Genomic DNA, 15,555 nt, shown 5'->3' on the forward strand with positions numbered 1-15,555 from the left:
TCATAATCGGACTATTCCGTCAAAAGTTATGCGTGGTCATACATTACGACACTATTTTCTTACCCTAATGGTGGGATCTTTTTCAAATTTTTATGGTACCAACTTCGAGGGAAACTCTTTTCAATAAAGAAAGTATTATTAAAATCCGACTACTCTGTAAAAATTTTAACGTGGTCATACATAAGAAAATATACGCCTCGGCTTTCTTCCTCTACAATTAAACCAAACATTCGTTAAGGTGCGTGTGAAGAGAAAAAAAACTGTACATTTAATTTATAGACCTCTGAAGGATAATTAATCTTAAAGAAGCTTTACGTCCCCAAAATACCCGAGAACTAAATTATTTTATAAGAACACATTAACATAGTACTTATATTTTCATTTTCACTTAATAGAACAATTTAATCTACACTAAAACATTTACAATTCCATTAGAGCGGGGGCAACAGAAAAACACAAAGGTAATTCCGTCTTATCAGTGCTCCCGGAGCTTGCGGTAATGGCTCTGAAAAATTGTTGCTTTAATTTGTTTGCGATATAAAACAATGTTCAAATTGACACTATAATCCAAGTGGCTGGTACCGTAGCGCCGCGGCCACCGCTTATTGGAGCGACTTGGGAAAGAAACAAACGATCCCTATCTGCTAATTGTCGACGGATCAAAGAGAGCCAAGCGCTAGGTAAATCCAGCCAGTTATATTTTTTATTTTTCAGCAGCCATGGAGGCGGTGGGTGGGAAGCCCCGGGCGCTGTTCGCAATTATTGTTATTACAAAGAGATTGCCGCTGAGCCGGCTCACAACTCGAGAATTTTTCACAGAATTCATTCCGACAACTCATAATTGCACCGTGTATTAACAGGGTATATTTATTAGGAAGAAACAAACTTACCATGCCCTTTGTCTTAATTTTAAATTTTAATAACTCCCGAGATGAGAAATTTAATTTGCACTGAGATTTGTTTTCACTCTTCTATCTCCTAAAGGCCGGGAACTTTTACCTTTAATTTTACCACTTGCTCTAACTTTTTTCACTGCCACTGCCGCAGCACTTTACAAAGGCAAATTAATATTGTTAAATAGGATGCAGAAGAGCAATTAAATAATGACTCGATCTATGTATTGGAAGACTTTTTTTTAATAAGCTGTGCTGATATTTTTTTATGGAACAGAAGGAGAAACGACCGTATGGGTAACTTAATGGTAAGTGATCAGTACCCCCTATACTCTCCTGCACCGCACCACTACTTGAGAAATCACAATATATTGGGCATAATTATGATAGTTGTTTCAAAATAATATTTGTACCCTAGATTATGGACCTTGCATGATATGAACATACGACACCAGAACTCTACTAACGCTAGATAACCGGTATCAGTTAACCGTTCTTATATAGACGCATCATGCATAAATCTCAGTATGTCAGTCTTCAGTTATGGCGCCATCTACATCAGCCAACTGATACGTCGTCGGACATTTAGCTTGACCGCTAAAAGTGTTGTACGGGTAATCTCCAAAATCTCTCTTCGAATTCCGCGCGCGTGTAATTCAAATATACATATGGATATAATTAATAATTGCAATGGGCCCCCATATTCAAGGATTGGCGAATAGGCTTAGTTCTGCAGCATATGCGGTAAAGAAAATTGGACGGTTAACTGACATAAATACGGCGCGACTAGTATACTTTAGTTATTTTCATAGTATTACTAGCTTACCCAGCTAACGTTGTATTGCCATATAAAGTAATAAATACAAAAATCTATTGCCATCTTGCAACCTTATTGCGGATCTGTGGATGTAACAGAATAATATAGAAATCGCGATAGAAACATAGGTGTTTATCGTAGACGGGTGAAAATTTGAAGTTGTATGTATTTTTTAAGGTTGTATCATAAAAAAATAAATAATTTATCTAAATATTTAAAAAAACTTGGGTGGACTACCCTTAACATTTAGGGGGATGAAAAATAGATGTTGTCCGATTCTCAGACCTACCCAATATGCACAAAAAATTTAATGAGAAAAATTTTTGAATTTGATATTTTATCCCAAATGTGAGTGATAGAGCTCTAAAAAATTTAGTTATGGAAAAGAGTGGCAGAATAAACGGACCTTCATTATTTTAATATACTACCCCTGGCTTCTTCGTTTCGCAAAAACGATCGATGAATGTACACCAACGTTACCATTGCTATCACAACGTTTTACAAATTTGCGCAGTCTTCATTGCGTCATCACGCCACGCCAACAATAAAAACTATCCGAAGTGTTCATCCAAGTTACAAGTATGTCAAATTTCATTTCAAAATATTCGTAGTATTTTGATATGCGTATTCTTGATTTATAAAAACATACATTTTTTATAGATACACAGTATAGATAAGTTTTCGTTCGAGGCGAAGAATCATACGAAGAAAGATAGAGTGATACATCCAAGACGGAGGACGATAAAACGCCTTATTCCAGAGATGCAAACCTGCTAGGCTAAATCGGTTTACCTCCAATAATTCAACTTCATCAAAAGTATGATATTTTATTGCAACTATAATATGACATAATATTTATTATAAATTAGTTAGAAATAAGTACTTACCTATAAATACGAATATTTGGTGGTGAGCGTAGCGCAGAAGCATAGAAATCGATACGGTCTGAAACAAACATATCGAACTTCAGTATTCTAAAAACATCAGATATAGATAATGTAGCTGATGATTCAATTTCAACGAATTAAAATGTGATTTTGTTTTTAAAATGACAATAAGGTACGAGACGAGATGGACGTTTATCTGATGTTTATTTATACGCCCTTCCCATTACAATGCAGTGCCACTCAGGATTCTTGAAAAACCCAAACATTCTGACTGGCACTACAATTGCGCTTGTTACCTTGAGATATAACATGTTTAAGTCTCATTTTGCCCAGTAATTTCTCTAGCTACGGCGCCATCCATTCATTAAATAAAAGACTGAATTGAATGTCATTTTCATAGGCTCTTATCGTGCGACCCCAATCATTCAGTAATAGCTCGCGTTGGTCCTTATAACATGAGCTACCCCTTAGAGAAAGTATCGTCAAAATCAGAATCAGAAGGCAAGGAATAAGTAAGGATAGATCTCTTACTTACTACTCTCACTCTTGTAAAGAGGTGGTGAATGGTATGGTAATGGTACATAAAATACATGAAACAAATATTTTTTAGTTTGTGTGCATCATATAGCTAAAGACAAACCATACCCCTAGATAGCTTACATTAGAGCCTCAGCTATCATTTTCAAAACACTCCAAAAAAAACCGAATATACATAATCGAAGAAGGACTTCGAAACAAAAATTTGACATATTGTAGTATGTAGTTACAAGTAGTTGCATTATTCATATAAATTATATTCGTACCATTTATATTTAATTTAACTCTTCAATATAATATGATTCATTTTCGTGGTTATATTCCCTGATGACCGGCTTGAATCTAGTCCTGTCAAGCACAGATGTTCTCGTAAAGTAATCATATCGTTGCTTGTCGTATTTATTAAACTACATTTTCTTATATTTTTATTTAAATATTTTGTTCGACTGTGCCACACTGGCTATTTATTCAACACATATTTTGCAATATATCGACGAAGTTGAATATTACCAAGGTGCATACTTCATTTTCAACCATTCAACTTGAATCCCCTCCTCTTAAAATTATATTTCTGAGTTTTTATAGCTTTTTCAAATTCAAAATTTAGATATGCTTAAAGTAAACAAAATGTATTTAAACAAGGTGTTTTGTACCAACTTGTTTGTAGAACAGCTACATAATATGTCCAGGTCAATATTATTTTACGGCGATAGGAACCGATAGGCTCCTATCGAATTCCATAAGCCTCGAGAAAATTCGACGTTCGACGTGTCATTCTAACAATATAATAAGTATTATCAATAGTTGGTGGCTCGGAAGACGAAATCAAAAGGCGAATTGGTATTGGTAAGTTGACGAGGATTTGGCGGGACAGGAATATCACCAAAGCAACTAAAGCCCAGATAGTGAGATCTCTAGTGTTTCGCATACTACTATACGATGCCGAAACATGGACAATCAAAGAACGAGAGAGACAAAGGATTGACGCACTAGAAATGTGGCGTTGGACACGAATGCTACGAGTATCTTGGACTCAAAGCCGCACAAACGTCTCGATACTTGAAGAACTTAAGGTGAAAGAGAGGCTTTCATCTATAGTCAGAACGCGAATCCTCAGATACTTCGGACATGCACGCGACGTGCTCATTGTTCGACGTGACCACAACTGCTCTGTCAAGAGTAATCTGACGAAGAAGAAGAATCAATAGTTGATGATGATGGCTTCGGCTTTATGCAGAGGAAATTAACAATCCATTGAACTGCAATATAAATATTGCAATGCAAATTGTCTTTATTGAATACTCCTTTTAATAACATAACTATAAGAATGTTTGTCTCGGAGTGCAATAATTGGGAAACATTAAAGACTGGCGATCGTACTCTTAGTTAAATGGATTCAATCTGCACTAAGCGTTTCATTAATGAAATTCAATCGCGGGACGCGGGGTACAAATGATGTGGCGAAAAGATTGATAGCGTAAACCCGGCCCCTACCGGGGGAAGTGTGCGGACTCCAAATGTGGGCTATTAACATTAGCGAAACTAATTGTTGTGATTGTAACTTATTGTGGAAACGAATCAAGTGAGCGCCATTCCTTTTACCTGGATCTTGGAGGGAAAATATTTGTCGTCTTTGTGGAATTCTTGCAGCCGACTAAATTTTTTCGCCTTAAATTTTTACTACTGAAATACAATTTGAATATTTTTTTTCCTCGCTCTAATGTACTAACTTTACATTATGTTCATTCAGGTGGAAGCATCCAATCATATAAGGTAAAGGATCAACCTTTACAGCTTGAATTCATTATTGATGCATCCCATATGCGATAATTTATATTATTATAATTAATTTGTTATGAAATATTTGATTTTTAACAGGCTTTTTATCTTTACATGATACTGAATGCAGCATCTTAAAAAATAATATTATGTATATTACAACTTTCGGAAAATACTCATCGAATTAAGAGATTGGTAGGAGACTTTTTTGTATTATCTCCTCACGAGCTCTACTTTTTACAAACATATGGTATTCAGTAATTTGAATTACTTAAATATTTTTAAAAGACGATGCAAGAACGCTTAGTTTAAGCCTACTTGAATAAAGTTTATTTCACTTTGACTTTGATATTACTTATCATTTCAAGTGACTCAAAAAAATGGCATTCTAGACTTTATCACTTATATTTTTTTATGAAAACGAGCGTACGGGTCTACCGGTGTTAAGTGATCACCGCCGCCTACATTTTCTTGCAAGAGCAGAGGAATGGTGTACGCGCTTTTTATTCTTATAATCAACATATGTATTACTCTACCATACAGAATTCGGAACATTTGCATTGATAACGAGGTGTTCATCGTGGTCGCGGTCATCTTCTTCATGTAATCGAGCCATTCACAAAAAACTACATGACAATAATTTGACCAGGTCTGCGTTGAACCTGATCAAATGGATCGAGCAATTGATAATGGGGTGCACCAAAGAGATAAGGATAATATTATAATTATAATATTATGTGGGTTACCTAGTATAATGTCTTGATTCTATCTCTCAATTATTGATGCCAAATTAGCTCTGCCTCCGCGATCACCACGGAATTTACAATCACTCAAAATCCGATACCCCAATGTTTTGATACTAGACGAGGGATTAACTTCGTTTTTATTCCAAATCTACGATAGTGACGATACGCTTTACTAAAAATAGCTAGGCCTCTTAGGAACTCGCAACTCCATTTAAGTCTGTACTAAAATATAAACAAATTTTTATGTTTTTAAAGTACCCCTCACTTCTGGGATTAATACGGAAATAAAAGTTAAAATACAAAATTTTATGAGTGATGGGGAACTTGAACCCACGACCTCTCTGTATGCTTTGTTCAACTCTCAGGTTGTGGCTTCATCTACAAGATCTACTTTACAGTTGATAACCTGCTGAACCCCAATATTTGCATATTAGGAAATTGACTTGAGATGTCGGTATTGCATTGTTTTGTGATTGTTTAGATTTGCAAACAAGATTTTATGACGATACGTCACGCGAAAGTATAGCTCAGTTGGAAGTCGAGTCCCGCATCACTCATAAACATTGTTTTAAAATTTTATTTGACTAAAATATAAATTTAATATATAACAATTAATATATTTTAAGGTGTAGAAGAGGATAATATATTTTATATACTGCACAGGTTAAGTTATACACGCGTATAAAATAAACATTTTATAGCTGCCGCTCAACTATATAACAGTCATTTTAGTAGTTTCTAAATAAACTACTTGTATACAATATATTTTCTTTCCGACACTCAGTTTGTACAAGAGTTTCGGAAACATCGTCAGTCCGAATAGACATGCCATGATGGATTGATCTTCATAGAGCATGATATTGATAGAGCAGTTTGTATTAATACAAATGCGGAAAGGGCTACTAAAATGGTTTTTCTGTTAATGTCGTATTAAATTTGTAAGCAAAATTTATGAACAATGCTAGACTCAAACCTGCGACCACTCGGGTAGCGTTCGAGCGCTCTTTCAACTTTTTTTTTTATTGACATAAATGATGCGTGATGGTTATTGATGCGCCGTGCCCATTGCAATGCAGTGCCGCTTAGAATTCTTGGTAAACCCAAAAATTCTGAGCGGCTCTACAACTGTGCTCGTCACCTTGAGACATAAGATGTTAAGTCTCATTGGCCCAGTAATTTCACTAGTTACGGCGCTCTTCAGACCGAAACACAGTAATACTTACAAATTACTGCTTCACGGCAGAAATAGGCACCGTTGTGGTACCCATAATCCCACTGGTTGCAAAGGAGCCTCCTGGAGCCACTGGTCTGAGCCAACCGTTCGAGTGATGTATGGTTCGTAAGTCCTGGTATCTCTTGTTAAACTCTCAAGTTGTGGCTCCATCTACAGGATCTACTTTACAATTAACTACCAACAATTAGTAACCTGCTCAGCCCCAATAACTGCATATATTAGGAAAAAGACTAGAGATGTTGCTGTTTCAAATCTAAATAATTTGTATTTTTAAAGTGATCACTTCTGGGATTAATTAAATTCAATTTGTTAAAAAAAATAACTTAAGCCCAGATTGTATAATATATAAATAGTAACTACTATTATGATGGCGAAAGGCACAATATGTTAAAAATATAAGGAAAAAAATATCTACTTTATAGTGATTTCATCGAAAAAAAAAAACATATACTCGTAGTATAGAAGATAAATTACTCTTACCAAGATTTTCAAATGTTTATGCTAAGAATAGGCTCAAGTACTTGGCTCCTTACACAATAAATGAACTGCCTATATTAATAAAACATTACAGTAACTTGAAATTTAAATTAGTTTCTGACCAATATATATTTTAATTCACATAGATATAAAATATTGATTTTTCACCCTCCTCGTCGTTCTTGTAGTGTTATATTGTTAGTTAACAAAAAAAATTCACTCTGTATTTATACATTCGCATTTTAATGCGATAAAAAACAATTAAACCGTCAACAAGGACGCAAAGATACATAGCGGCAAATGATAACAAGAGACGGACATACTATATGCAGTATTATACTTGTATTGTTAACATTGAGGGTATTCGTAAATTATTTAGTTTGTAATGTAGTTCTTATGTCTTAGCACTTAATATTTATGATCATGTTATGTTTCTTAAATAATTAATATTAGTATGTAGTATAAAGCTGTTTTCCTATTTTTTTAATTTAACTTTAAATTTAAATAATATTGTATATTTTGACGACCCTTGTACACGGTAAAACTCGAATTAGTTTATGGTTTGTATATAATAATAAATAAAACTTACAAATAAAATTTGAAAACAAAATTTTATGAACGATGCGGGCCTCGAACCCGCCATCTCTCGTGTTCCGGGCGAGTGTTCTTCCATCTGAACCAACCGTTCGAGTGACGTACGTACTTTACAGTTGATAACCTGCTTGCGTGAATTTAATCCCAGAAGTGAGGGTTATCATTTTAAAATATATAAAAAAAACATAACAAATTGCTTCAATAAATATTCAAATCCTCAATCATCATTCATTCATTAAGGAGGTCCGGGTTTCAGGTCTCGAACAATTGTTTCTATTTTTGACCAAAAATAATCTTTTATTTTTGTTCCCCATTAATTCGATAGCCCTTGTTCCGCTACGTCAGTTTATATATTAATTTCTAAAATTTGATACGAATTAATGATAATCATATTAATAACTGGCACTAATACACGAGACTAATTTTATTTACGCAATGTCGCCCCGAGTCCTAAAACCATCCAATAATCGCAAATTGAAAACTGGAATGCAATCAAATTAATAGCGTGTCCTAATAAATTCGATCTGCTTCAAAACCGTCCATATTTCCAGCGCATTTGTTGAGCGATGCGAGTAATAAATACGAAATCAGCTCGCCATTCCTCAATTTACTTTGAATTGTGACAGGCACTCGGGTGTAGAAGGGAGATGCGCTGGAGGCAAGCCGATACCAGGGATTGACAATTGATTAATACAATTTCTGTGCATTCTGACAGCTGAATATGAGATTAGAGTACTAGTTTATCGGTGGACTGCGGGACAGATGAATGTCTCCCTGTGAATGACTAGTACACTATAGTCACAGAGCCCAATTACATTAGTAATATTGAGTACCTACGAGGGGCGGTCAAAAAGTTCGCGGAATGGCGGGGTTGGCGGGGGTGAGGTCGCTCCTCCAGGTAGCCGCTACTTGAGTAACTCATAATTACTATATATGCCAATTTCTAGCCTAATTGGGTCATTAGCTTTCGAGTTACAAACGAGTGAACAAGTAAATCGGGAACAAACTAGCCACTATGGAGAAAATTGAACATCGCGCCGTCGTAAAGTTCCTCACCAAACAAGGAAAAACGCCTCAAACTATTTTGCAAGAGATGTTAGCTGTTTACGGAGACTCTGCTCCTGGTAAAACCATGATTTACAAATGGCACGGCCTTTTCAAGCAAGGAAGGGAGTCAATTGAAGATGATCCTCGACCTGGACGGCCCATTGAGGCCACTACGCCGGAAATCATTGAAAAAGTTGAAAAACTTGTATTGGAAGACGGAAGGTTGAAGAAGAAACAACTTGCAGCATCAGTTGGAGTATCAGAAACCACAATTTTAAATATTCTTCATCAACATCTTGGCATGAGTAAAGTGTGTTCAAGGTGGGTCCCGAGAATGCTCACGCCGCTGCAAAAACGTGAGCGCGTCAACTGTTCCCGCGAGTATTTGGACCGCTGTGGAGAAGTTAGGGAAGAAATTATGGCCCGAATTGTAACCGGTGATGAAACTTGGGTTCACCACTATGAGCCTGAGTCAAAGCAGGAGTCGATGCAGTGGCACAAAAAAGGCACACCACCCCCAAAAAAATTTAAAGTGTCGCAATCGGCCGGAAAGATCATGGCGACTATTTTTTGGGATACTGAAGGTATTCTTTTGATCGATTATAAAGAACGTGGTGTTTCTATAACGGGAGAGTACTACGCTTCCCTATTGGACCGATTAAAAGAAGCTATTAAAGAAAAAAGAAGAGGAAAACTGACAAAAGGTGTACTCCTTTTGCACGACAACGCGCCCGTTCACACGAGTCATGTTGCGACGGCTGCCATTCATCGATGCGGTTTTGAACAACTACGCCATCCACCCTACAGTCCAGACCTGGCCCCTAGCGATTTTTATTTATTCCCAAAGATGAAGAAAGAGCTGCGTGGAAAAAAATTTAGAGACGATGATGAAGTCAAGTCGGCGATTTCGGCGTATTTTGACGCCCAAGACAAAACCTATTTTTTCGACGGTATTAATAAGTTATATGCCAGATCCCAAAAATGTATTCGTGTTAAGGGGGAATATATTGAAAAGGAAAAATAACATAATGTATCATTTCATCTTTTTTCCCAGTCATTCCGCGAACTTTTTGACCTCCCCTCGTATATACATGTCGCTTGCGAAGACAGTGACATTTGTTTACGTTTAATCTTTTCATCGAGTTATATGCTCTTTGTAAATGCTTTCACGATGATCCATCACCCATTGTTTTACGACTTTGTTTGTCAGACTCTTTGAGTCGAAGACTGTTGGTGTTCCCGATCTATGTAAATTCTGGAAGTGCTTGTGTTTTAGCATATATCGCGGAGGCGGTCACTGCAGAGTAAGTGAATGCTCTGGCAACGGTTGTGTGACTAACCGTGTGGTGCGCAAATTATTAATGCTCATCAACATACCTACCTAAACGGGCGACAACATTTGTAATTTCTCTGGTGTTTAAAGAAGCGGTGATAGCTTATCATCGGCTCGTCTGATACACTCATTTGTCCTCGTCCACCATAAAAAACAAGGTCAAACAAGAACCAAGATGTTAGCTACATTAAAATAATCAGTATTTACAATGAAACAGGTGATTTTTTAATTTTTCTATGCTATTGGGGAATGAAAAACGTCACAGAACTATTTATCTATATATATAAAAAAAAATTGCTGCTCGTTAGTCTCGCTAAAACATGAGAACGGCTGGACCGATTTGGCTAATTTTGGTCTTGAATTTTTTGCGGTAGTCCAGAGAAGGTTTAAAAGGTGAATAAATAGGAAAATGCTGCTAAATTAAATAAAAACAACAAATTTGTTTTACCTTTGATGTGTCCATACATAATTTTTATGAGAGAATTTATTGACGCACGGTTTGAAAGTTCTGCTGTGAAACAATTTCACTACGACAGCAGGGTGCATATTTTACGAAGCAATTTTTGATGTTATGATATATTATTTTAGACAAATTCATATAAAAACATTATTTTATTTATTATATACAGAACAACGTCTGTCGGGTCAGCTAGTTTGAAATAAAATGAGTTATGTGCGTCGACTAGTTCAACTACAAGTATTTTTATTTAAAAAAGGTTGTGACATCACTCATTGAAAGTCAAAAACAACCACCCATTTCAATAAGAATGCCTCAGACCTGATAGGAATGGGCGCAACAAACTCAGGCTCAAGGCTTTTTTTTTTCTTAAAATATGTTTACAAAGTAATATTGTACAATTAAAATTATTACTTATTTAATAGCCTGAGGGCGGTCGCTCCATTTCCGAATCTGTGTCAATATTAAGAAAGTCATTTATTTATGTTATAGTAACCTTTACCACACAAACTTTTTCCAACAAATCTTTTGAATATCGTAATACTTTTGTTTAAAAACATTTTCTGCGATCTTGTTGTAAAGGCATATACATCGCCCCACAAAAAACTTAGTAACTCGACTTAGCCGAGTAGTAGGCATTATATTTAAAACCGCTCACATTTCCCGGCATCGTTCACGTACGCAATTCCAAAAGTTTATTAAGATTTAAGTTGACCTCTCCCGCAGTTTTACAACTTTACCGTATTTCTATTGTAGTTCGTGCATTACCACAATTTTTACGACACCAGCGCACGTTCCGACTATACAGTTTTGTTAAACACACATAAGGCGTGTGGCACTGTATAAAGGCGGAATTTGGAACCGTAATAAACTTTGAAAGGGCTGTAAAAGTGCAATAACTGTAAGTTGGGGGAGGACTGATTTTAGTGGCGCGAAAGAGGCTTGCTATAACGTTACCTATTAATTGATCTATAATGGCCGCGCCTTAACTCTTATGTCGGTCGCAACTATATTTCACGAGTTTCACATGTCATAATCGTTCACTCTATTTATCCTATTATTGACATAAAAAGGCATAAAAAAGGCATTTATTTTCTCAAAATTGATTCCTTTACAATTCTTTTTGATGTCATTTCTAATATACTAGACACTACTACCGCTTCAGAAACGAATGGCACTCGGAGAGAGAAGAAGCTGCACAAGAAACTCTAATAAATAAAACTATTAGTTGATAGATGTCTCATTAATTGACGCCGTGGTTTAGGTAGCTTTTGTACCTAACGTTAAGGCGATAAGGTATAATTTGTATTAAACGGACACTGACTTGTAATTTTTATATGGAGTGTTGTACCAACCCATTTAGTACGGACTTCTGACATTAATATTTTTTTGTTCTGATAAAAATACTTTATTTGATTATTGAATTAAACCTATAAACTTTACTTAAAGATCGCTTCAAGAGTTTCTTGAACAGAATAATTTCATTTTTGAAGTGATAACTTCTTATGGGAGGGTAAACCGCTTCGTAACGCAACGCGTTACGGCGCCAGTCTCTCTGGCTTCTCTTTCTCTCACGTATACGGCAGCGGTAGGCATGTTTCTTCTCGCTCACTCTAATCAATAGTTACTTTTATAGGATTAAATAATAATACTTATAATGATAATAATAATACCGGTGCTCTTCCAACAGAGCTAACCGTTCGAGTGACGTATTGTCATAAAATCTTGTATGCTTTGTTCAACTCTAACTTTATTATTTATATTAATGACATAAAGCAGTGTTTTGATAATTGTAAATTTTTACTATATGCTGATGATCTAAAAATATTCAAGTCAATTACAAACCTCAACGATTGTGAGTTAATCCAACAGGACCTAAATAGATTATCTGATTATTGCAGAAAGAATAAATTAACATTAAGCCTACATAAATGTAATTCTATCAACTTTTCAAAAAAAAAATGCATTATTAATTATAATTATTCTCTTTCTAATGTTACGCTGAGTAAAGTTTTATCTGTTAGGGACCTAGGAGTTATCTTGGATAATAAATTACACTTAAATCTTCATATTGACAAAATTGTTAACACTGCTTTCAAAATGTATGGATTTATCATGAGAATATCCATTGACTTTAAGAAGCCCTATACTTTTTTACATTTATATAAATCCCTTGTACGTTCCCAATTGGAATATGCCGTTCCTATTTGGCACCCTTTTTATAAAAAGTATTACGAAATGATAGAAAATGTCCCACGTAAATTCTTAAGATCCATGAGTTACAGATGCTATGACAATTACAATATGTCGTACGCAGATTTGATAGATAAGTATAAACTACTATCCCTTCAATCAAGGCGCAAACTTCTTCAATGTATGTTTCTGCACGGCATTATACATAGCAAATTTGATTGTACAGAATTGACCAACAAATTAAATTATGTTATTCCTAGAACAGCCCATATCCGGGGACTGTGTAATCGTAAACTTTTTGCAACAGGTAAATTTCGTACTAATGCAGGAATAAGATCACCTCTGCATCAATTAGTTGACAATTACAACAAAGAATTCATTAGTGTTGACATTTTCCATTTATCCGAGAGCCAGTTCAAGTGCCAAATTAAAAAAAAAATACTGGATAATACTAATTGTTTGCTTTTCCTAATAAAAAAAAAAAAAAAAAAACTCGTGGGGTCGAGTCCGGATTCGTTCATAAAATTTTGTTTTCAAATTTTACAATTACAGAAGTGAGACTTTAAAACATAACAAATTGTTTATCAAGCTATACTTGAAAAAAGCTTAGGTTATTTCAATTTCAATATTAAATACTTCAACTTAGATTAGTTTAAGTTTCCATTTCTGTCGGGCGCCTCGAGACGCACACATTTTTTTTATCTAAATATCTGTATATATGCTGATTTTATTGCTTTCTGAGACATACTTCACAAATTACTTCTTCAGGACAGAAAAAAGCACCGTTGTGGTGCCCATAATCTAGCCGGCATCCGTGCAAAGGAGCATCCCACTGGTAAAAACTTTTCATTATACGTCACAAGTCGCCCTAAAATCCCTTCATTTCCGATTGTACATGTAAGTCAAGGTTCAACAGTTCAACACGTGCTTTTCTCTATGTCAATTATGAGACATCCATTTTTTACCGACTTGTAGGTCAACGCCATTGTAGTAGAAATGCTATCATTATCAAACCATACCGCTTATTCCTTGGTAGTTTGATACGATTTTACAAGATAAAAGCAAATATTTACTTTGAGGGCGCAAATAAAAAGAGCGCAAAGAAAGAATGCTGGGAGAGTTTCTTGCGCCGCTTCTTCTCTCTCAGAGCGCCATTTGTTTTCGAAGCGGTAGTAGTATAGTAGTATCTAGTATATTAGAAATGACATCAAAAAGAATTCTAAGGGAATCAACTTTGAGAAAATAAATGACTTTTATGCCTTATAAAGAGATTGAGCAAATAAGAGGGAATACGCAAAATTGAATTACTATATTCATGCATCACATACCCCGTGATACATATTAGTAGCCAAGGGCTGTAAGGCATCAATTGCAGCCCGGGATATAGGTAAGTAGAAAAAAACCGGCATTACATTAATAAAATATTGTTTATTGCTGCTTCAGCTTCAATTTTCATTAAATTGGGAGTGCAGCATATATCTTCACCACTTGCAGAACTCATGTTTTTGCCCTAATTAGCACGTAATTATAAAAAAAAAATCAAAAACAAACAATATTTAAAGAAAAAGTTTTTTATTCCCGCCTTTGTTCATCTTTTTTTTTAATTGTTTTTTTCAAGAACGAAATTGAGCTTCGCCGATCATCAATTTTAAATATCGAATATTTAAAATTGATGACTATTATACTCATACGAAGACAAGGCTGAATAGCGAAGCGACCTGTTTTGTCATTGGGCTGAATGCATGATGTCTATTGCCAGTATGATGGTTAGATGAACGCGAACTTTTTGAAAGAGTGAAGAATTTTTTTTAATTACTTACCGCCCTAGGGCTTTTCTAGCTACATTATTACCCTAGAGCGCTAATTCGTCACCTACAAGCCCCATTTGGGGGTAATAAGGACCTACTTTCCGAATATGAGAGATGTAAACATAATTTATCCATTACCATATTCTTTGCCAGTACAAGGAACTACATTATTACAAAGACACCCTCTAGAACACACAGATAGAAATAGTCACACTGGGGGCAGTTTCAAGGCACACAACGAAGAAATCCTAGTCGACACTAGGTGGCGCTGTAAAATAAAAATTGACAGTGCAAAAAATCTTATTAACTAATTACTATATTTTTACTCAACACAAGATGGCGACACTACCAAATTGACAATAGAGAAGTTCATAAAATTTACAGTTTTACTGAAATACTAGAGCTGTTTTTAGATAATTTCAATTTCTTTTTATAAAATTGAAATGTACTTTAAAATTTTACTTACCTACATATATAATCAAAAAGTATGTTAAATAATATATGAAAGATATTAGGCATTTATTATTGACGAAAATATCTGATATAAAAATATGCAGTAATATCAATATAATTAAACAGGGTTTTTCTAATCCCACATTTAAAAGAAGGGCTGAGCCAAAACTATTTTATATCCAATCAAAAATAATTTAACAGACCTACAAACAAAGCACACAATTATAGCTGTGACAAAATACTCCTAATCACTTGATACCAGTCAGTAACCGCCAAGCCGGCTGAGTAGGTATATCAAAA

General features: G+C 35.2%; 1 protein-coding gene and 1 long non-coding RNA gene across 3 annotated transcripts in view; one reads left to right on the plus strand and one right to left on the minus strand.

Annotated features, from left to right (window-relative positions):
* LOC126971976 (uncharacterized) overlaps positions 1 to 15,555 on the plus strand; it is a 500,026-nt gene that overhangs the window by 325,925 nt on the left and 158,546 nt on the right. The gene's annotated exons all lie outside the window — the stretch shown is intronic.
* The window catches only part of LOC126971928 (membralin), a 152,508-nt gene that overhangs the window by 121,088 nt on the left and 15,865 nt on the right, over positions 1 to 15,555 (minus strand). The window contains exon 7 of the mRNA XM_050818439.1: positions 2,598 to 2,655. Coding sequence (XP_050674396.1) covers positions 2,598 to 2,655 — 58 coding nt within the window. The remainder of the gene's footprint in view (positions 1 to 2,597; positions 2,656 to 15,555) is intronic.

The sequence above is a fragment of the Leptidea sinapis genome, chromosome 25, assembly GCF_905404315.1.
Source record: "Leptidea sinapis chromosome 25, ilLepSina1.1, whole genome shotgun sequence".
NCBI classification, from domain to species: Eukaryota; Metazoa; Arthropoda; class Insecta; order Lepidoptera; family Pieridae; genus Leptidea; species Leptidea sinapis.